This window comes from Suillus bovinus (assembly GCF_016758785.1).
Source record: "Suillus bovinus strain UH-Sbo-P2 chromosome Unknown EDB93scaffold_46, whole genome shotgun sequence".
In the NCBI taxonomy this organism is placed as follows: domain Eukaryota; kingdom Fungi; phylum Basidiomycota; class Agaricomycetes; order Boletales; family Suillaceae; genus Suillus; species Suillus bovinus.
The window spans coordinates 185,320-204,435 of NW_024542102.1; the positions used below are offsets into that span (position 1 = coordinate 185,320).

At 48.6% G+C, this 19,116-nt stretch overlaps 9 protein-coding genes and 1 non-coding gene across 10 annotated transcripts; 7 read left to right on the forward strand and 3 right to left on the reverse strand.

Annotated features, from left to right (window-relative positions):
* Positions 1-520: 520 nt before the first annotated feature.
* On the reverse strand, positions 521-1,556 carry EDB93DRAFT_1158955 (uncharacterized protein). Its single transcript, XM_041449983.1, has 5 exons — positions 1,289-1,556; positions 1,130-1,217; positions 989-1,069; positions 962-965; positions 521-871 (listed from the first exon to the last, which is right to left on the reverse strand). The coding sequence occupies exons 1-5, from the start codon at positions 1,394-1,396 to the stop codon at positions 832-834; spliced, it is 321 nt and encodes a 106-aa protein (XP_041305643.1). The 5' UTR covers positions 1,397-1,556; the 3' UTR covers positions 521-831.
* A 1,058-nt stretch (positions 1,557-2,614) lies between these two features.
* EDB93DRAFT_1089079 (CrcB-like protein-domain-containing protein) lies at positions 2,615-3,680 on the forward strand (the record flags this gene model as incomplete). Its single annotated transcript, XM_041446180.1, has 4 exons — positions 2,615-2,769; positions 2,821-2,852; positions 2,901-2,998; positions 3,063-3,680. 4 exons carry the CDS (start codon positions 2,615-2,617, stop codon positions 3,678-3,680), a joined length of 903 nt encoding a protein of 300 aa, XP_041305644.1.
* A 149-nt stretch (positions 3,681-3,829) lies between these two features.
* EDB93DRAFT_1229651 (casein kinase II regulatory subunit-domain-containing protein) lies at positions 3,830-5,496 on the forward strand (the record flags this gene model as incomplete). The annotated part of the gene is made up of 6 exons (XM_041451268.1): positions 3,830-4,030; positions 4,138-4,317; positions 4,369-4,481; positions 4,541-4,715; positions 4,777-5,183; positions 5,233-5,496. Exons 1-6 carry the CDS (start codon positions 3,919-3,921, stop codon positions 5,494-5,496), a joined length of 1,251 nt encoding a protein of 416 aa, XP_041305645.1. The 5' UTR covers positions 3,830-3,918.
* A 377-nt stretch (positions 5,497-5,873) lies between these two features.
* On the forward strand, positions 5,874-6,264 carry EDB93DRAFT_1089113 (ribosomal protein L36e; the record flags this gene model as incomplete). Its single annotated transcript, XM_041446185.1, has 3 exons — positions 5,874-6,053; positions 6,104-6,136; positions 6,187-6,264. Coding segments are annotated over 3 exons (291 nt in total), but the record flags the coding sequence as incomplete, so codon positions are not given.
* A 255-nt stretch (positions 6,265-6,519) lies between these two features.
* Positions 6,520-8,058, forward strand: EDB93DRAFT_1294199 (uncharacterized protein; the record flags this gene model as incomplete). Its single annotated transcript, XM_041454596.1, has 4 exons — positions 6,520-6,948; positions 7,005-7,250; positions 7,317-7,673; positions 7,726-8,058. The coding sequence occupies 4 exons, from the start codon at positions 6,520-6,522 to the stop codon at positions 8,056-8,058; spliced, it is 1,365 nt and encodes a 454-aa protein (XP_041305647.1).
* A 1,001-nt stretch (positions 8,059-9,059) lies between these two features.
* EDB93DRAFT_623799 (uncharacterized protein) lies at positions 9,060-10,677 on the forward strand. Its single transcript, XM_041456905.1, has 5 exons — positions 9,060-9,387; positions 9,446-9,607; positions 9,660-9,806; positions 9,856-9,957; positions 10,015-10,677. The coding sequence occupies exons 1-5, from the start codon at positions 9,232-9,234 to the stop codon at positions 10,468-10,470; spliced, it is 1,023 nt and encodes a 340-aa protein (XP_041305648.1). The 5' UTR covers positions 9,060-9,231; the 3' UTR covers positions 10,471-10,677.
* Positions 10,678-10,840: 163 nt separating this feature from the next.
* Positions 10,841-13,098, forward strand: EDB93DRAFT_1089175 (mitochondrial carrier; the record flags this gene model as incomplete). Its single annotated transcript, XM_041446189.1, has 11 exons — positions 10,841-11,249; positions 11,302-11,391; positions 11,439-11,645; positions 11,697-11,879; positions 11,929-12,170; positions 12,220-12,325; positions 12,378-12,403; positions 12,458-12,562; positions 12,613-12,635; positions 12,685-12,973; positions 13,024-13,098. The coding sequence occupies 11 exons, from the start codon at positions 10,841-10,843 to the stop codon at positions 13,096-13,098; spliced, it is 1,755 nt and encodes a 584-aa protein (XP_041305649.1).
* Positions 13,099-13,138: 40 nt separating this feature from the next.
* On the reverse strand, positions 13,139-14,694 carry EDB93DRAFT_624129 (uncharacterized protein). Its single transcript, XM_041456906.1, has 6 exons — positions 14,528-14,694; positions 14,160-14,469; positions 14,018-14,107; positions 13,828-13,964; positions 13,489-13,780; positions 13,139-13,433 (listed from the first exon to the last, which is right to left on the reverse strand). The coding sequence occupies exons 1-6, from the start codon at positions 14,537-14,539 to the stop codon at positions 13,249-13,251; spliced, it is 1,026 nt and encodes a 341-aa protein (XP_041305650.1). The 5' UTR covers positions 14,540-14,694; the 3' UTR covers positions 13,139-13,248.
* A 958-nt stretch (positions 14,695-15,652) lies between these two features.
* Positions 15,653-15,732, reverse strand: EDB93DRAFT_t82. The gene has a single exon. It is a non-coding gene; the product is annotated as a tRNA-Gln (tRNA).
* Positions 15,733-15,837: 105 nt separating this feature from the next.
* On the forward strand, positions 15,838-18,547 carry EDB93DRAFT_1089223 (histidine biosynthesis trifunctional-protein; the record flags this gene model as incomplete). The annotated part of the gene is made up of 3 exons (XM_041446192.1): positions 15,838-17,835; positions 17,919-18,274; positions 18,328-18,547. 3 exons carry the CDS (start codon positions 15,838-15,840, stop codon positions 18,545-18,547), a joined length of 2,574 nt encoding a protein of 857 aa, XP_041305651.1.
* Between the last annotated feature and the right edge of the window lie 569 nt (positions 18,548-19,116).

The following is a 19,116-nucleotide window of genomic DNA, read 5'->3' on the forward strand; positions in this document are numbered from 1 at the left end:
TACGGCCTTTGGAGATTCTCAAGCCTGCAGGATGTGTCACACTAACTCAAGTCTAACTAGAACTAGTGGACTGGTTGCACTACGTTAGGTTCGGCTCACTACGCGAAAAGGTGGCATCGTCACGGTATCATAATGATTGTAACTCGACTTGGCATGATTATTTGACCTGCCGTGTTTGAGTTGTATGTAGACTTCATGGATTCTCAGACAGTGCACCGACTAGTCCAAGCATCAACTTGACCATGAATGATACTCATCGATGCGTGGATATACGGCGGCCTGCAAGGTACAGCCTTTCCACTCTTTGTCAGTCAAAGTGGAATGCCTGCCGGGCCGCTGTCACTTCGCGGGCCCACGGCCGCCAGCTTTAAAAGCTACGCGTCGGTGGCAAATTTCACAATTCATTTCAACGGTCGCAGTAGTATTTCGTTCACCCCGCCTGCTACATGCTGACGTTGGCATGATGACATTTGACAACTGTCGGAAGGGCAAAGATTTGAAATATGGGCTGTCAGGTGGTGGGCTCGTGGTGAGCGAGCATAGCATGAACAGCCTGGGATGAATCGAGCACAAAGCCGTACTGAGGTCCCGGGCGCAATAATTCGGAGCTGGGGGTAAATCCTCACACTGCTATTTGCAAGCTCATGTGTGTGGTAAACGGGCTAGATTGAAACTTTGTGACATAGTACACACCCGTGAACAGGACATGATATCAAAGATGGGAGTGAGGGCTCCGACGTCACTGATGATGTCAGAACATTTTGGTGTACACATCAAGAGCCGTAAAGCGCCAGTAAGCATCTCGGCACCCTTTTTTTGAAAAAGAAATGATTAATTTTCGCGCCATTGAACAGCGCATCCGGCACATCTGGGATTCGATTATCAAACTGGGTATCATATATGCCAGTAATGCTGACCTGTAAACTGATCCCATGAAGCTATGGATCAGCACCGAGTATCGTAAATTCATTTGAGAGGAAGCACATACATGTCGTCATGGGCTCATCCGCAGATCGGATCTGTAACTGATAGAAATATGCACGGGGATGACCACACTTGTCACAAGTGACTGTGGATTGTGTATCAACATTACCACTTCCTACATCGCGAAGGAAAAGAAGTGACTAACTTGCAGTAGAATCAGCATCTCGCCACGTCTCTTCTCCTCCGAGCACATCATCTGCTTCCTTGCGCTTCATACGCGAGCGGGAAGTCATCTACAATGAAGTCATGCAAGGACTATTATCAAGGACTAAAACACAATTTTTAAGATGAATCGAGTACACACCTGCTTCGAGATCGGGAATTCGTATGGACACGAGTTGCATGCCCATTTATTGTACCCTGTTTCAGAGGATATCACGAGCATATTAGCGCATGTCGGGCAGAACAGCATGTATACAGGCTTGTTGAGGTTGTCGAACAAAACCTTTCAAGCGAATCACGGTGAATATGTGACACCTCCGGAATTCAAATTGGGATGATGAAGTTAGGACTCGAAATTGGTAATCAAACTTTTTCCAATTCGACTTACTACCTGAACAGCCCAGGGTGCCTCCATGAAGTAAATCGAGTAATAACTCGTTGGACTGAACGACCCATATTATATCTCATTCCAATGGACATGAGCTCAGAGCCGCAGCAGGACTGCTAGTCACTGCCCTCCAACAACATTGAAAGGCTCGGATCTTCCAGATGGGTTGACGCTCGTTCTCCGAGGGGCCTCGTCAGACCCCTGTTCTTTGAATTGGGGCCCTGGTTGTACCCAAGGCTTCAATTGAAGTGAAAGTAGCCTGGAGCTGCCGCTGCGAGCCAACCTCGTGTCGTTGCCGCAGCACGAGGCATGCGCCGAGTCCCGTCAGGACAAACCTCATTCCTAACGGCTTCCGATATTTCGCGTCAATACCATTGTCTCGTTCATAATCAAGCGTCTGTGCTTTCCGAGTACATACGTTTACAGCGAAGAGACCTCGCACTCTCCGGCGCAGCAACCTATCTCCGACAACATTGCGATTCGCACTACAAGCTTTGAAGCTCAACCGCCTCGATCTCGGTTTTACACGCAATATTTGGACCTGTGACTCCAAGAGCAGTTCGAGTTAATGAGCTGACCATGCCGCTACTGGGAGCTTGATCATCTGTTCGCACAGTTCGGATGCAAGGGACATTGATTATAATTAGTAGCTTTTAGCTGTTCGTGTCTTTCTTGTAGTCACTATTGGTCACTTTCACTTTCATAAATCGCTCAGCACTCAGCACTATCCATAGCCTGGTTTCTCATTGGCTGAACCACTGGTCCATATCAACTCCCGAGTTTGAACGAGAATTTTTGATATTCGGTGTAACTCGGCACTACGTAAGTATCGAACTGACCACGTACCCTCTTTTCCTGTAAACTGAAGTTGACCCAAACACTGACACTGGGAAGAGTTCAGGGATGTCTTTGTTCCTTGTACCAGAACATCACCTTGACGTGGGAGCCCTTCTCGCTCGCCATCAAACCATAGACGATGCAAACACTCTCGCTAGTATCGACCGTCCTCCATCCGAAGCCGAAGAACTGCCACCTGCAAAAATCTATCACCCCCTATCAATCCATGTGCTAGCCCTCCTCATGCCTGCATCAATGTTCGGAGTCCTCGCGCGGCTTGGCTTGCAAGCGCTTACAACGTACGACGGAGAAAGTATTTTTCCATTGGCTTATGTCCAGGCCACGGGGTGCTTTATCATGGGCGTTGGGTTAAGAATGAAAGTGCCATTTGGTAATTTGTATGTGTACCTTCTCTCTTTCACCACCTGGCCTTTCATACCTCTCCGCAGCTATGGTCCGTTGTACACGGCCTTGACCACTGGTCAGTGCCTCCTGGTATCATAACATAATACCCATTAACCTGACACAGGTTTCTGTGGATCATTAACAACATTTTCTGGGTGGCAGGTGGACATCTTTGATTCGTGGGTGAATAGCGGTCAGTTCTCCAGAGGCGGACTTCGAGATGTGAGCAGACCCTTATTTTGTTGCGGTCCGAATCATGATGGCGTGTTTCTTTTACGTCTGACAGTTCATGGATGGTTTTACGCGAACTTGGGTCACCCTCGTGTTGTCGTTGGGATCATTGAAATTTGGAATATATGTCTGTGGAGTAGTTCAGCCGTATTTCTCGGCCCCACCACCGCCAAGGAAGAACGTCCGGTACACGCTTACTATCCTTGCGATCCTCACATACGCAGCGACCCTTCCTGTGTACTTCTTTCTGCCACGCAATTTCCGCCACCAAGCGACCGCTGCCCTCCTATTCTCGTTCCCTGGCACATTAACGCGGTACCTTCTATCCATAAATTTGAATCCCCGCTTGAAGACTATGCCTCTTGGAACTTTCATGGCGAACTCACTTGGTACCGCTCTCCTAGGTTTTTTCCATGTACTTCAAGGTTTCTCATCTCCAGTTTCCCAAAACGCTTGCTCGTCACTTCAGGGTTTAGGAGATGGGTATTGCGGTTGTCTAACGACTATCAGCACCTTTGCTGCGGAGATTGGCGCATTAGAAAGATGGAAGGCTGTTTCATATATCATCATCAGTTGGAGTACTGGACAATTATTGCTGCTGGTTATCATGGGATCTTCATTTTGGAGTGGACATGTACAAGAACAGATGACATGCAGTTTCCAGACGTCGTGAGTTGCAAATAAAGCCAAGTATTACATACAAATGTGCTAGGAAGAGGGTTCATGTGCTCGGTGTGCTCCGAGGTCTGTAGCTGTTCCCTGTGGCCTAAAATCTTGCTAAAGTTTGTTGTGATCGAAGCGTTGTAGCTGTGAACACCAAAGCGGAGTTTGAATACAGATCTGGAACTTCTGGAGAAACAGAATGCAGACCCACAGCCCGTCAGCCCGTCTGACTTAAAAGTGTGAACGTCATGTCCCGTCCACCCGAGCTTGAGGAGGAGCAGGTCGAGCTTGAGGAGGAAGAGGTCATTAGTGGTATTGGTGAAGGTGACGAGGTTATGGAGGAAGTTGAAGAAGGCTACAGTGCGTATCAAACCTATCATTCATTCCGGAATTCATAAGCTGTAAATTTCTTTGCGCGTTTTTTGGAGACGGGGAAATCTATCGATAGCTCGCTAACTAATTTTCAGCATCATCTACTCCTACATCTACCCTTACGTGGATTAGCTGGTTTTGCTCCCTGCCAGGACACGAGTACTTCTGTGAAGTCTCGGAAGATTTTATCGAGGATGATTTCAACCTCACCGGCTTGAATGCCATGGTGCCATTTTGGAAGGAGGCAATGGAGATGGTGTTGGACGTGGAGCCTGGTACGTTGCCTTCTTTCATTCTGTGGCGTTCACGATCTTATTCGCTCCGAGACGAAGATTCGTCAAAAATACCCGACGTGTCAATCGTCGAAGCATCAGCCGAACTATTGTATGGTTTAGTACATCAGCGTTATATACTGACGCGTGCTGGATTGCAAGCAATGGTGAGTCAACCATATCGTGCACTAACACAGTTGATCGACTCGATCATGCTTTCTCACAGGTTGATAAGTATGAAAATGCCCTCTTCGGCGTCTGCCCGCGTGTATATTGCATGGGTTGCAATGTTGTTCCTTCCGGTCGCTCTGATCTGCCGGGCCTCGACACTGTCAAACTTTTCTGTCCTAATTGCAATGATATCTATGCACCACCGAGCAGTCGTTTCCAAGGGGTCGATGGTGTGTGAGCTGTGTCTCTGCTGACCGTTAGTACTTCTCACCGAGATCTTGAGGGACGTAGGGGCCTTCTTTGGAACGACATTTGCGCACCTATTTTTCCAGAGTTATCGTGAACTCGCCCCAGCGCCGTTTTACAAACCTTCGTCATCGCCGGGGTCATCTATGTCTCCCGGGCGCTCGCCTCACAGTGGCTCGGGTAGTAGTTCCTCGCGACCTTCACCCTTTTTCAATCCAAATCCGCATGGGGGGCAGAAACGCCCTGCAGGCCACCTTTACCAACCGCGGATATATGGCTTTAAAGTCAGTGAACGAGCCAAAACTGGACCCCGGATGCAATGGTTGCGGCTGAGGCCGGAGAGCCCAGATGAATTGGATATGGTAGACTGGAGAGGTCGGTGGATAGATGATGACGAGTATGACGAGGAGGAGGACATTGATGAGGATGATCGGCTGATGGAGGATTTTGATGTGGTAGGGATACGTAATCTCGGCGCGGAGACATGTTGGCTCACGCAAGCTGCTTTGCCTCTTACAGGAAACTGTGGAAGATGACGAAGAAGAGGAGGAGGAGGAAGAAGAGGAGGAGGAAGAGGAAGGAGGCTCACGGAGGCACCTAATCCGAGGTGAGCAATACGCCGATTCGCCCCGGCCACCTACACCTATCCACCTCCCATCTTCCGCGCGGACATCGCCGACATCCATTGCAGTGCCTCATATAGAAGACAACGTTGTTACCTCGGGGCGCGCCACAGGAAGGGTGAAAGTCGTGCGGCAATACTAAGACGAGTGTTGTGGGACAGAGCTAGCTCATGACACTTTTGCTGCACAGATTATCTAGGTTTCGAATGTCTTATTTGCGCATCCATGACTGCAATCACAGCATAGATCATATAATAGTGTACAACACCGCATACAAACTGCATACACCTTGTCTTTGACGTTCTAATCTTCATGTCTTGGTCAAAGGTTGTGGGAATATATTGGAAGAGAAACTGTACAGTACCATCAGCCACAATACAACGCACGTGACTGCTGTAAAGAGGCAGGGCAGACTTGGACGCCAGCAACAACCGCATCCTCAAGATCTCGTGAAGAAAATGGTACGAAGCAGTGAGTGACTTGCTTGAATGTTTGGTATCGTAGCGCTCATTGGGAATAGACCTACGTCAGGGCCTGAACAAGGGCTATCCCACCACTGCCATTCCTAAGACCACACGCCCGAGTCACCGCAAGGGCATTCAATCGACAAAAAACAAGTTCGTGCGGTCTGTCGTGCGGGAAGTTGCTGGCTTTGCGCCATATGAGCGTCGGGTACTTGAGTTGTTGAGAAATGCCAAGGTGCGTTTGATCTTATCATGTATCAGACAAGTTCTTACAAAATTATGCAGGATAAAAAGGCAAGAAAATTGACGAAGAAAAGAGTGGGTATCTCAGTGTACTCATTTGAATGTCGAACTGATGGATTGATTAGCTTGGTACACTCCTTCGTGCAAAGCGTAAATTGGAGGAACTCGGTAACATTATCCAGGAGAGCAGGAGAGCGCATTGAGGGGTATGCTAGGCTTGTTACAATTTCATGTTATGCTATGAGCCCGGGATGATTTGTCACAATGACACATCTGAGTAAGTCGTGATGACCGGTATACTTGCGCCCTCCGACGTATGCGATAAAATGAAAACCCGACCAGTATCGGGGATTGCTCATACACAGATTGTTTGCGTCAGACTTGATTACGTATATATTTAGTTGTTATTTTTTCAACCTTGTCATTTTTCTCCCTTTTACTTAACTGCACCGATACTGATGAACTCCTTGGCTGTACCACCGCCTAATCGCAGTCGTGCCTCCTCAACCAACATACGTCCCGCACTCACCATAAACACGTTGGGAAGGCGTCGTTCTTCTTCACTTATTCTTCCTATACAGCAATCCGAACCATCCACACCATCTGTCGATATATCACATCTTGAACCCTCTCCTCAAATACTTGCCTCACCCCAACCGGACCAAAAACATTCCATGTTCGCAGTGATCGCTTCCAGTTTTTTAGATCTCTTGCACGTGCCTACAACTCACTCTATAAACTGGTCTACTCCTTCGTCTCCGCAGTCTACCGTGCAGGACGAATTAGTCTTACCAATATCTGCATCCTCACAGCAGACAACTTTCGCAGATATTCTTAACGACAACGATGCACCTCGTACGCATGCTCGTTGGTGGCGCCCTCCGTCGGTTCGTTCTACACCCCTTCCCACCCTACTCAATCTCACTGATCCTTACCATTTTAGGTGCACGCTCCTATACTGCTGGTGATGCTGCTTTTCCCGCTAACAACGGCTGCCGTATTGTTGTCCCTCTATTCTTTACCCATTTCCGTTGCTTTCCCGCGAACGTTACCCGAGCTTGCCGCGCTAGGCCGTGAGCTGCATGCATATTCACAAAGTGGTCCGCTACATTTAGCTCATGTCATCGGCGTCTTGTCTGTAACTGCAGTGTGGAAGCATGCTTGGTCGATCCCAGGCAGCGTCATCTGGGTGAGTAAACCCCATCTCATCTTATTTTTGGTTGGTAGATTTATCTCGCTCCTTTTTTAAAAATAGAATGTATTAGCGGGGGCTCTGTTTCATCCTGTGCTGGCTACGCTGCTGCTATCTGCATTAACTACATTGGGTTCAATCTTTGCAACCCTTTTGTGTGTACCTTTAGCACCATCTCTATCCCGACTATTCCCTCGTGCACTGCAAATGACCCGTATCGCTCTTGAGGGCGAATCCAATCTGTCTACCGGAAAAAATTCAAGGTCGCCGACCTGGGCACGGTTGTCCGTCCTCCGCCTCGTTGGCGTGGTGCCTTGGTCGGGAATTAACATCGCTTGTGGTGTGTGCGGTGTTGCGATCTCCGATTGCCTCCTCGGTGCCTTCATTGGGTGCCTCCCTTGGACGGCGGTCACTTGTCAGGTAGGTTTTTGATTTACTGGACTTGGAGTGCCCAAATGACCATTGACGTCAGATCGGTGATATCCTTCAAACCGTTGCATCCACGACCTCGCCATCCCAGCAAACAGTATCGTCACTGCTGACCTCACCAGACATTCTGGTCAAACTTGCCTTTTTGTCGTTTCTCTCACTGGCACCTATCCTCGGACGCGAGCGGTTGCGTTCTTTGATTTCGGCATCTTCCTCACCACAATCTAATAGATCAAGCATCACTCAAGAGGAACGTGTCTCAAGATGGACATGGGTGCAAGAATGGAAGGTTCGGTTATCTTCGCACTCACGTACGCAACGTGAGGAACACCAGCTACTGGAAGCTCTCATCCAAGAGAAGTCTAGTCTTCCTTGAGGAATCTGCCGTGCTTCATATCACATCGATTATGACTTCATCTATTCACGACGGGATCCGGGAGCCGGGAGGATGTCCGTCTTGCCTGCAACGACAATTATAATCCCACGACAAGAATGCGTTATCATCTGGCTTGGACTCCATTAAGCATCACCTTGATACCCTTGATTCATCTTTACCCACCCTCAATACGTCCTTCGACTTCGACTCACGCATTGCTTCCATCTATCTATCCATCAAGTAACGCCATTTAATGACATAACTTGTACCTCGTACAATTCAATCGCATACAAGCTACGCAATTCACTGACATATAGCTATTCATCTTCTTGATCCAATGGCATTATGCTTTACTATTAGGGTGGTCACTGTTTGCCGACTTTTTTCATGTTCCTTCGCATGCAGTGGATTTTGGGCGCCGGGATATGTTGACGGAACTTGTGCTCCACTGATCATCATGATATATATATCGTTGTGCTTATCGGGCATGATGGCAAGCACATCGGGAAAGTTAAGAAGTGCGGAGTCAAAGTTCAATAGAGTGAAAGTTTCATTCCACTAGACATGCCATAATTGGGGTAGACTAACTCCGAAATGCTCAGGATGCACTTCCTCCAGATTCCTCACAGCCTAACAAGTTACAAGCTCGGAGTTATCCTTGGAGATCAGGTACGTGAACACAATGGCTCATCAATCGTGGCATTAAGACTACGGCTGCGGAAATCGTTCTTTGTCCTCGACTAGTCAATGAATGCCGGTGGCAAACAATTTTGCAACTGGAACTACCCTCTGACCTGTGTGTCAGGATTCGCGCTCGTCGCGATCGGTTGTCTCATTGTGACTGTAGCCAGTCAGACGCAGCCACACGTGCGGTATACATGAGGTGAGCCTTCTGTACGTCCAAAGCGTGGCTGCTGACGAGAGAGAGGAAATTTCCCAAGCCTTAATGACTTCCGCCTCGGGATAAACTCGAGGCGTTTCTATATATGAAGTCCGTTCCTTTCTCTCTTTCATCATTATTTTCTTTAATTGTTATACAACTGCTTTGATCTTAGGCCCACGCAAAGCAACAAACCATAATTGTGGCATCATTGGTGCCACATACGCCTCGACTTAAAGAGGTCGTCGCACATAAGTTACCGTCTCCCACCACATTTTGTCTATCCTGTCACAATGTCGGCACCGAAGCTGTCCAGCCGAACTTCGAGTTATAGGAAGCCCGTCCCAAAATTTATTCCCTCGCCTCCTGCTTCTCCCCGCGGTTCACCGACGAGCTCCACAAGACGGTTTTCTTTTTCACATACGTCTATCAATCAGGATGCCCCTCCTGTAAGTACACGCACACGTTTTCTATTAAAATAGCTGAATATTCACCGATATATTCAAGCTACCCCCCGACTGGCGTAACGCAATTGACCGGGCGGTATCTAGGGAGGGAAGAGCGACGTCTGGCTTACCTCCTATTGACACAGTCGTGGGACCATCGAGCCACGACGCTCACGGGACCGACACTGACTTCTCCACAGAAAGGCTGTCACCCTCAACGCCTGTACGCTAATCTTTAGTGATCAAGGAATCCGAATTTTACTCATATACTATAGGACTGGGGGACATCGGGAACTATGAACTTTACCCCTCCTACACCTACTGAGAGCTACCACGATGAGGAACTCGTGTCTCGTCCGAGTTCGCCCACGCCTTGGGAACATTTATCGCGTTCCACAGCACGGCAGCCGTCTTACCAAGAGGTGCGTGTAATCTTCAAATATTTCCAGATCGAGTCTTCATACTTTATAGGAATATCGCCCACCTACACCCCCAATCCCCAACCAGCGCAAAAGGCCCAGATCAGTTGGATCTGGATGTGACTCGCCAACGCCTACTATCATATCACAGCTAGTATGTATAATGTGCCTAATCTTTGAATAAGTGCTTCGGGTTGACAACTGATGCAAGGCACCGCACTCCACATTGCCCTTGGCATCTCGTGAACAATACCATGACGCGGCTCCGTTGATCTTGATTGAGAAGTCGGGACCTCCACCTGTACCTCCCAAGTCCTCGCTACCGACACCCCCTGCCAGCGTGCTGACTCACTGCGATGTTTCCTATCCTTCGAATCATGCTGGGCATGACAAGTCTTTTCAACCTCCCACGTACTCTCCTGGTCACGATAGGCGTCCTTCTACTCTCAACTCGACTCTCAATTTCACTGTTAATTCTGAGAAATGGACTGAGGGTACTGCGACTCCCTCTGCTCAAGGCCTGATTAATAAAGAGACTCCTCGGCATGCATCTGAGTTTCCTGCCGTCCTCCTTGAACGAGATGTTGCTAGCCATGCAAAGCGCAGCTGGTGGCAGTCGTTCGCAAGTGGCTTCAAGCGTTTCATATCTGGCTTATGTTGTCTGTAATGCGGTGGGAACTTCAAGTTTTGTGCATGTGCTGTTTATTGGGACTCTGATGGACTATGAAACTATTTTACTGTAAATTTACTGTACTTCGCATTCGTTCATTTCTACACTAGCATTTCTTTGTTAAGACATTATGCAGCACTTTTTTTTTTCAAGACTGATTTGCAAGACTTCACATAACTGGGAGGTTGGAGCATGACTGTTTTAAATTTGGTTCGGCAAGCAGTGGTAAACAGAGCTCCGTCAGTTTTCCATTGGTCTGTCCTACGCCATCTGAACGTTTCAAAAACGTGTAGGATGTCTCTATGAATTCTACACCGACCATCGCAATCGGGCATTACAATCTATCTATCTCGCCCGGCTTGAGTTCATGGCGGACGCTCTAGGAAAGCACCCCACGAGCCGCGAACTTTACGAGGCCTGTCTCTCCGGCGCCCATGATCGGCCATTTATTCCGCGATTGAGGTCCGACCCTCCTTCCTTTCACCCGGTTCCGCATAATCTTCTCGAGTTTCGACAGCAAGAAGGGAAGGAAGAGCGAGAGAGGCGCCTGCACGAACTGTGGAAGCGCTTGCCTAATTCGAGCTACCATGGATCGGAAGTGACTGCATCAAGAATGTTTCCTGCTGGGGACCCACTGGCGGCACAGAAAGCGCAGGAAATGAAGAAAGTATATGAGGATGAGTTACTTGGGAAGTGTGGAGGTCACACAACGAATGAACGGCCTAGTCATATTAGGTGGCCTGAATTTCGGCGGTATGCCGAGACTAAGGAAGCTGGTGAGTGCGTTGTCTTACGGCGTGCTGAGTGTATCTTAAAAAGACGGTTTAGAACTATGGTCGATATTCCACGACGAACTGGATCTTGATGGCAATGGCCACATCGATGAGCAGGAATTGGCATTAGCATTGAACAAAGCTGGTGAGATTCGTGTGATTTTGCATGGCTCTTTCTCATTTTTTTTCAAGGGATAACCCTTCCACCGTCCACACTGACTGACTTCATAACCTATTTGACTTGGTCGCCACATTCGCATACTATAAGCTTTCGGGAGTTCAGGGATTTCTTATTATTATTGCCTCGAAAGGCTTCTCCAGCCGAGATATACCAATACTACGAAGTTAAGAGGTTTATGGGAGATGATGGAAGGGGGGCGGTACGGGTAACAATGGAAGGTTTGCCATTCCATCCTTGTCAATGATTCGAAGCATAAGTATTGTTTTAAGGTGACGTCAGTCTCAGTGCGGAAGACAAGCCCCCGTCTCTACTATCACTATGGGACAATTCCGATGTGATTGGAGATGACGAATTCGATGACTTCAATGAAGAGGAAATTGAGGAACACCATGACTGGTTGCAGGCTCCTACTGCCTTCAAGTTTCTCATGGCTGGTGGAATGGCAGGGGCTGGTACGTGATTATAACTCTTGGCTGCGCCGTGAGTTAACGTTCGCCGAAGTGTCTCGAACATGTACAGCACCTTTTGATCGAGTGAAAATTTTTCTCATCACTCGCCCTCCTGAGATGGGCGGAACCGCAATTCAACACAAGCCAGGGATGGGAGGATTAAAAGCGATCGCAGGTGCAGTGGCACGCATATATTCCGAAGGCGGTGTACTTGCGTTCTGGACGGGTAATGGCCTTTCCGTGCTGAAGATATTCCCTGAATCGGCTATCAAATTCTTGACATATGAATCAGCTGTATGTACCTTGTTCTTGCTTCCTGCCTATCTGGACATTATATTTGCAGAAACGAGCTTTCGCACAATACTGGGATCGTGTGGAGGACACGAGGGACATTAGCGGAACGAGTCGTTTCCTGTCTGGAGGTCTTGGCGGAATTTCAAGCCAGCTTAGTGAGTAACGTGGCTTCCCTTCTGTTCGTTCCTTCATCTCATCACCACAAAGGCATATACCCAATCGAGACATTAAAGGTATGTAGCAAAGGACTTCCCAGATCGACAATATAACGAGTCTGTGCCTTACAGACACAAATGATGAGTTCGACAGGCGACCAGAAACGAAGCCTCATGGATGCTGCCAGGAGAGTGTGGCAACTTGGCCGCTTCCGAGCCTTCTACCGCGGTTTGACGGTTCGTCTTGCGTTGTTGGTGTCCTTGCCTTCCATCTGACTGGAGACAAGATCGGTCTCATTGGAGTTTTCCCGTAAGCATGATGATGCCTTAACAAAGTCATACCATTCATCTAGGCATAGATACTCGGCGATTGATATGAGCACCTTTGAGGCATTAAAGCTGGCATATCTGCGATCGACTGGGAAAGACGAGCCTGGTGTGCTTGCTCTTCTTGCCTTTGGGAGCGTATCTGGGAGTGTAGGCGCCACGAGCGTGTATCCGTTGAATCTGGTACGCACGCGGTTACAGGCATCAGGTTCGTCAGGACATCCGCAGCGCTATAAGGGTCCTTGGGACGTTGTGACAAGGACATATCAACGGGATGGGTGGAGGGGATTTTATCGCGGACTATTCCCAACATTAGCGAAGGTATACTATTGTGAGGTATGATGTAGCTACCATGCTCACCACTATCATAGGTCATCCCTTCAGTCTCTATATCATACCTTGTCTATGAACATAGCAAGCGAAGGTACGTTTTTTTCGGCCCTTGATCATTCATGACCGGTTTGATTTTTTTTTGTACAGGCTCGGTGTATAGACGTCTCTTCACATTTCTGCTACCCTAGGTTAAATCATGATCTTTTGCATACTTCATCACTTTGTACGGCCTTCAATACATTCTTTCACAAATCCACAGCACACTACGGCCCGTCGTGTAGTGGGTGACCGATCTGTTGTCCACCACTGGAAACGTCATTGCTTTTTCCTAGGTTTGGAAAGAGCCTAAGAGCATTTTCGTGCATAATATTAGCGAGCTCCAGTGGTCTTCCAGCGAAATGATTCTCCAGGTTCTCTGTGTACCACTCGACTGTCTTGGCACTCACGGCTAAAACAGTATCATTATCAATTATGTAATGCATTGCGCAACCGATGCCAAGTACCTGGAAAATCAGTTCCGAAGAGGAGGCGGTCAGACGGTACGAGTGTCGCCATTGCGGTAAGCGTCGTTTCGTGCGAGCTAAGAGCAGTCTCGTAATAAAAGCTCTTGAAATCTTCTATGATCTCTTCCGGAGTCAACGGACAGCCCATGTAATGTGAAAGGGCAGCAACACGTGGAGCAAGGAATGGCGTGCTTCCACCTAGATGTGAGAGGATTATGTTCACATTATGAAAACGTCGTTTTTTTCCGCTAACCACCAGGTGGGCAGCAGCTTTGTAGGTCTCGTTTGGAACCTTCTTAGAGTGAGCGAGAGCATTTCTTGGGATTCCTCCGGGCTCACCTCAGAAACTGGCACGCCAAGCCAAGGATGGGGGTATGGAGTAGAGGAAGGCGTCTGAGCACCATGCAAAAACACGACAGCGTGTCTTCGATCTAATTCCTTCCAAATAGGATCATATAAATCGTCGGCGACATACTCTAGAGCATCATCATGTCATTGTTTGCAGTGCGTTGCATTCGAAATGCCTTACTCGCAGAACTGCCATCCCCATAGCTCGATATAAGAGCCACTCCATCTGCACCAAGAACGTCAAAGGAGAAGGCGATCTCCTCTAACACACCTAAAGGACGTGAGGCCAATGACATGGAAGGAAGCTTTACAGAAAGAGGTACCTTCAACATCATCCAGGAATGGGAGGCCAGCGAAAAATCCAAATCTACTAGGATATGTGGCGCATAAATGCGACGAGTAAATATTCTGCTGCCTTACTTCCACGCGGTTGTCCGCTCCACATGAAGTAGATGAGACTGGAGGGGGAGAGAGAATCGTTGTTTGAACTCCCAGCTTGTCCATTGCAGCCAAACTAATCTGCGGTGTCCAAGGTAAATTCTCATCTGGTGTTCGCCAGCCTACTTCCAAGTTTTTCTTTGCCTTTTTCTGAGCGTCTAGAAAGACATGATGGTGAACGTCGATGCGCATATTCTGGAATGACTAGGTGAGTATGGTATGGAGTCGACCCGGACTCGTAGCGCAACTTCACCTGAGGGAACATTTTGCGGGGGCTAGGCTAGGTGGATCCGAGAGTTCTCAGATAAGCTGTGTGATACGCACAAGCGAGCTGCATCATTTCATGGGCCCAGGATTATGACATGTCGATAAAGTAAATTTAGAAACTATGTACGGGACTGTACTAGTAGCACACGTGGTGATCTTGTTCTACATCAGTCACAGTGACACAATCATCAGGGCCATAAAATACAACCATAAGATAATGCAGAGGGTCGAAGGCTACAAAGCCCTTTTTCCAGTGTTGTGGATACAAATCATCATCGATAGACCACGTCCGGGAGTGTAGGATTTGTGTTACACTTCTGAATGTAGAAATAGTCTACTGCATTGGGTAACCACCAAAGCTCACATTTCACAGATTGGCATGGCGCGTAATCCCATGGCACCAGACCATTTTGTGGCAATCACTGCTTCAAAGGTGGTGGTCTCATGGAAGTCAGGATTGGTAATGGCGAGCGTTTGACCTCCGAGAATGACTGTTGTTGTGGAAAAGCCGAGCATAGGGATAATCAGTGAGATAATGTGCATATGAACGAGAATCCGCGCACTGAGTGAGGATGTTGAGGACGGATTAGATCGTACCACCGAAGTATCCTGAGCTGAAACGGGTGATAATCATGGTACGAAGACCAGTTATAGGACCGAGGGTAGCGATAAATGCTGTTGCCATGTCACCGAGAGCACCAAAACAGAAAATAGTTGCTACAGCGTTGCTTGAGAGAATAAGCGTGGTTGTAGGGGTTGGCATGTGTTGAATGACATACCCACAAGTTAAAATGAAAGCCGACTGCGTGCTCAACACTGCATTAACGGACCTACGCAAAGATCGAGAGAAGGGAACATCGATAGAAAACAATGTGTTGGATCAGATCAGACTGATCACCACATGAGAAGACTGCATTGCCAGAGGGTCAGGACTCGTACGAGCGCAACACGACATATACGCACTTGTTCCAGGCATTTTTGGACTATCTCTAGTTTTCCGGTACACGTTCTACTCCACAAGCCTCGACACCAATAGCAAAGAAAGAAGCAAGCTGAGTACACCAAAATGGCTTGCGATCACAAGATCTGGCGGTAACGAGAAGAAAAAATCAGGTCCAACCAGGAATCGAACCTGGGTCACAAGAAATCATGTTTCAGAATCTTGGGTGATAACCGCTACACTATTGGACCGTTGAACAGAGCGCGTTTTTAATAAACATGACATAATAAATTTAACAGAAGACATCATTTTCATCCGCCCAAGTCAGATTATCTATCCCCTTGACAAATTTTGTCATGTTCCCATTTCTTGGTTTACTCGACAGCGAACACGTCGAGGAGGAGCTCCTCCTCGCGGTCTCGCGTGTTTCTCCAGTCATTGCTAGATCTGGATCAACCCCGGAAAGCACAATCCGTTATCTTCTTGCGGAAGATAGTACATCTACTGATGTCAATCAAATCATCACCCTCCTTGATAATGGCACCGACAAGGCCATTGTGCCTCTTTCTCTTGCCAAAAGTCTGCTTGGGACGGTGCCCCCTCATCGACTGCTCCTTCTCCTTGATGCTGCTAACGTGAGCGCTGTCTCCGACTCCGTTCGCAACGCTGTGTCTGGCGTCTTGCTTAAAACATCTTCTTCGGGTGGCTTTGGTTTTGATGTGGATCTTGTCCACTCCGTATCACGCTTCTTCGTCGGTGCAGCAGTACACGTTCTAGCACCTGATCTCCCCACCCCCTCGATCATTAGAAAACTCGCAGCCGTTGGCGCATCTGTTGTCATTCCTTTTTCCCAGCTCACCCTCGGCTCTACTTCCCAGACCATGATTAACGTCGCAGATGCATTCCTTGCACCCATTGTTTCAGATCGCTCTGACGGACTTTTCCCCACAGTAGTATGTTCTGACCCCCATGGCAAACGCTCTCTAGGCCTGGTCTATTCGTCTTGTGAATCGGTTGCTGAGTCAATCCGCACAGGAAAAGGGGTGTATCACTCCAGAAAACACGGTTTATGGCGCAAGGGCGAGACCTCTGGTGCCATGCAAGATGTCGTGCGCATTCGCGTCGACTGCGATACCGATGCGCTCGAGTTTAGCGTGGTACAGCACGGTGCTGGTTTCTGTCACCTCAACCGTGCCTCGTGCTTCGGCGATTTAGACGGACTCGCCGCTCTCGAGCGTACTTTGACCTCACGTTTAGTTGACGCGCCGGAGGGTTCATATACTCGCCGGCTCTTCAATGACGAGGAACTCCTGAGGGCAAAGATTATGGAAGAAGCCGATGAACTGTGTCGTGCAAATACGACGGAGGAAGTGGCATTCGAAGCTGCTGATCTCATCTACTTTACCATAGCACGCTGTGTTGCTGCCGGTGTGAGCATCAAGGATATTGAGCGCTCACTAGACAAGAAGGCGAAGAAAATCACTCGAAGGCCAGGAAACGCGAAGCCACAGTGGATGCCCAAGACTGAGCCCCCAAAAACAGAATTATCCAAGGTGGAAGCGCCTAGACCTTCATCGACACCCTCTAGCAAGGCGCCTCTTGACCGAAATGGGCCCATTGAAATGCGGACTGTTGATATCTCTACTGTTTCCCCCGAAGACCGCGCCAAGCTTCTCAAGCGACCTGTCCTCAGATCTGATGAAATGATTGCCAAGGTCAAGCCCATAGTTGATGATGTCCGCGCTCGCGGAGACTCTGCTCTACGTGAGCTCACCGCCAAATTTGACAAGGCTCAATTGGATACCCCAATTCTCCTTCCGCCATTCTACCCTTTTGCCCCAGAAGCACAGGACCTCGATCCTGCTGTGCGCGATGCCATTGACGCTGCTTACAGCAACGTTTATAAATTCCACGCCGCTCAAATTGACGGCGCTCCACTTGTTGTGGAGACCATGCCAGGGGTGACATGCACCCGCTTTGCCCGCCCCATCGCGCGGGTGGGACTTTATGTTCCAGGGGGCACTGCCGTTCTCCCTTCCACGGCACTCATGCTAGGCGTCCCAGCCCAGGTTGCTGGCTGTGAAAAAATCGTCATGGCTACGCCGCCCAGGCCTGATGGAAGTATCTCCCCAGAGGTACTTTATGTTGCTCATAAAGTGGGCGCCCATGCCATCCTCAGAGCTGGCGGGGCTCAAGCAATCGCCGCTTTGGCATATGGCACCGAGACTGTTCCAAAAGTCGACAAGATTTTCGGTCCAGGGAATCAATGGGTTACAGCTGCGAAGATGCTCGTACAGAATGACACGGATGCACTGGTGTCAATAGATATGCCCGCCGGGCCATCCGAGGTACTGGTAAGTTGCTCTGACTTTTCAACTGCGGACGTACCGTGTTCGTTGTCCTTGGAAGACTAACGAATACGGTACTTCCCCCTAAGGTGATAGCAGATGACACATGTAACCCTGCTTTTGTCGCGGCCGACCTTCTTTCACAAGCTGAACATGGTATCGATTCTCAAGTTGTCTTGGTCGCTTCATCTCTCTCGGAGACCATGCTCGCGGAAGTTGAAGAAGAGGTGGATAAACAAGCGCGTGCCTTGGGTCGTGTCGACATTGTTCGGGAAAGCGTGGCAAAAAGTTTGATCGTGAAAACACAAGGGCCAGATATCGCCATGGAGTTTTCAAATGATTACGCTCCTGAGCATCTCATTTTACACTTGAGAGACGCGCCGGCTTGGGTCGACCGCGTGAAAAATGCAGGCAGCGTGTTCGTAGGGCCGTACTCTCCAGAAAGGTAAGCAGTTATGTCTCTGCGACATACGCCCTCTGCTGATTGTATGATTGTAGTTGCGGAGACTATGCTTCGGGCACGAACCACACCCTTCCTACAAACGGATATGCACGCCAGTTCAGCGGCGTCAACACACAGTCTTTCCAGAAGCACATAACTTCGCAGGAGGTCACTATAGATGGACTGCAGACGCTAGGACCTATCGTAGCGACTTTGGCGGACTGCGAAGGGCTGCAAGCCCATGCAAATGCAGTTCGTATCCGGCTTGGCATGTAGTGATACTCAGGGAATTCTGGAAGGTGGCGATTATAGTAACAAGTGTGTATCAAAACGGGTGTATCACATGAAATGGAAATGACCTGTATTTTGTGCCTCTGTCACTGGCAGGTCTTCTCCAAAACTGTCGTGTGCGTACATGGTAGGCTCCTGTCGTTGATGAGACGAGTGTCAGGTACAAACTTCATATGCTCAGTCAACCGCTTCGATCGCGATCGTTGCGGTTACATTTCGCTTATTGGGTCTTTTCCGATGGGAATGGAAAACCAGATTGTGTCGATGGGTCCCATTCCTAGATTTTCATCGTGGTCGCTCTGACCGTTGGGTTGGTTCGAACTGGAAAAATTACACGACCTCCGAGCCAGTGTTGTAATTAAACTTTAACTAAGTGATTGCAGGGAGTCAGGTTCTGTGCCGAGTGGAGATTCCGGACATCACATCCTGTCGGTTTGGATCTATGTCCTCTAGAAGAACTCTATTAGGATGCTTGCATCAATCACAACCATATGAACATTTATACCAAGAATCTGATGTACATGGCCTGCAGACATTTGCGTTCTCATTAGCTT

Excerpts from the sequence above, each read along its gene's own strand:
- EDB93DRAFT_623799 (XM_041456905.1), top strand. The coding sequence starts at position 9,232 with ATGTCGGCACCGAAGCTGTCCAGCCGAACTTCGAGTTATAGGAAGCCC. Across the intron at positions 9,608-9,659 it reads GGCTGTCACCCTCAACGCCT|GACTGGGGGACATCGGGAAC; the intron begins GTACGCTAATCT and ends CATATACTATAG. Across the intron at positions 9,958-10,014 it reads CTACTATCATATCACAGCTA|GCACCGCACTCCACATTGCC; the intron begins GTATGTATAATG and ends AACTGATGCAAG.
- EDB93DRAFT_624129 (XM_041456906.1), bottom strand. Across the intron at positions 14,108-14,159 it reads ATTCCTGGATGATGTTGAAG|GTGTGTTAGAGGAGATCGCC; the intron begins GTACCTCTTTCT and ends CACGTCCTTTAG. Across the intron at positions 13,965-14,017 it reads TGGGGATGGCAGTTCTGCGA|AGTATGTCGCCGACGATTTA; the intron begins GTAAGGCATTTC and ends ATGATGCTCTAG.
- EDB93DRAFT_1158955 (XM_041449983.1), bottom strand. The coding sequence starts at position 1,396 with ATGCTGTTCTGCCCGACATGCGCTAATATGCTCGTGATATCCTCTGAA. Across the intron at positions 1,218-1,288 it reads AATTCCCGATCTCGAAGCAG|ATGACTTCCCGCTCGCGTAT; the intron begins GTGTGTACTCGA and ends ACTTCATTGTAG. Across the intron at positions 1,070-1,129 it reads AGATGCTGATTCTACTGCAA|TCACTTGTGACAAGTGTGGT; the intron begins GTTAGTCACTTC and ends CACAATCCACAG.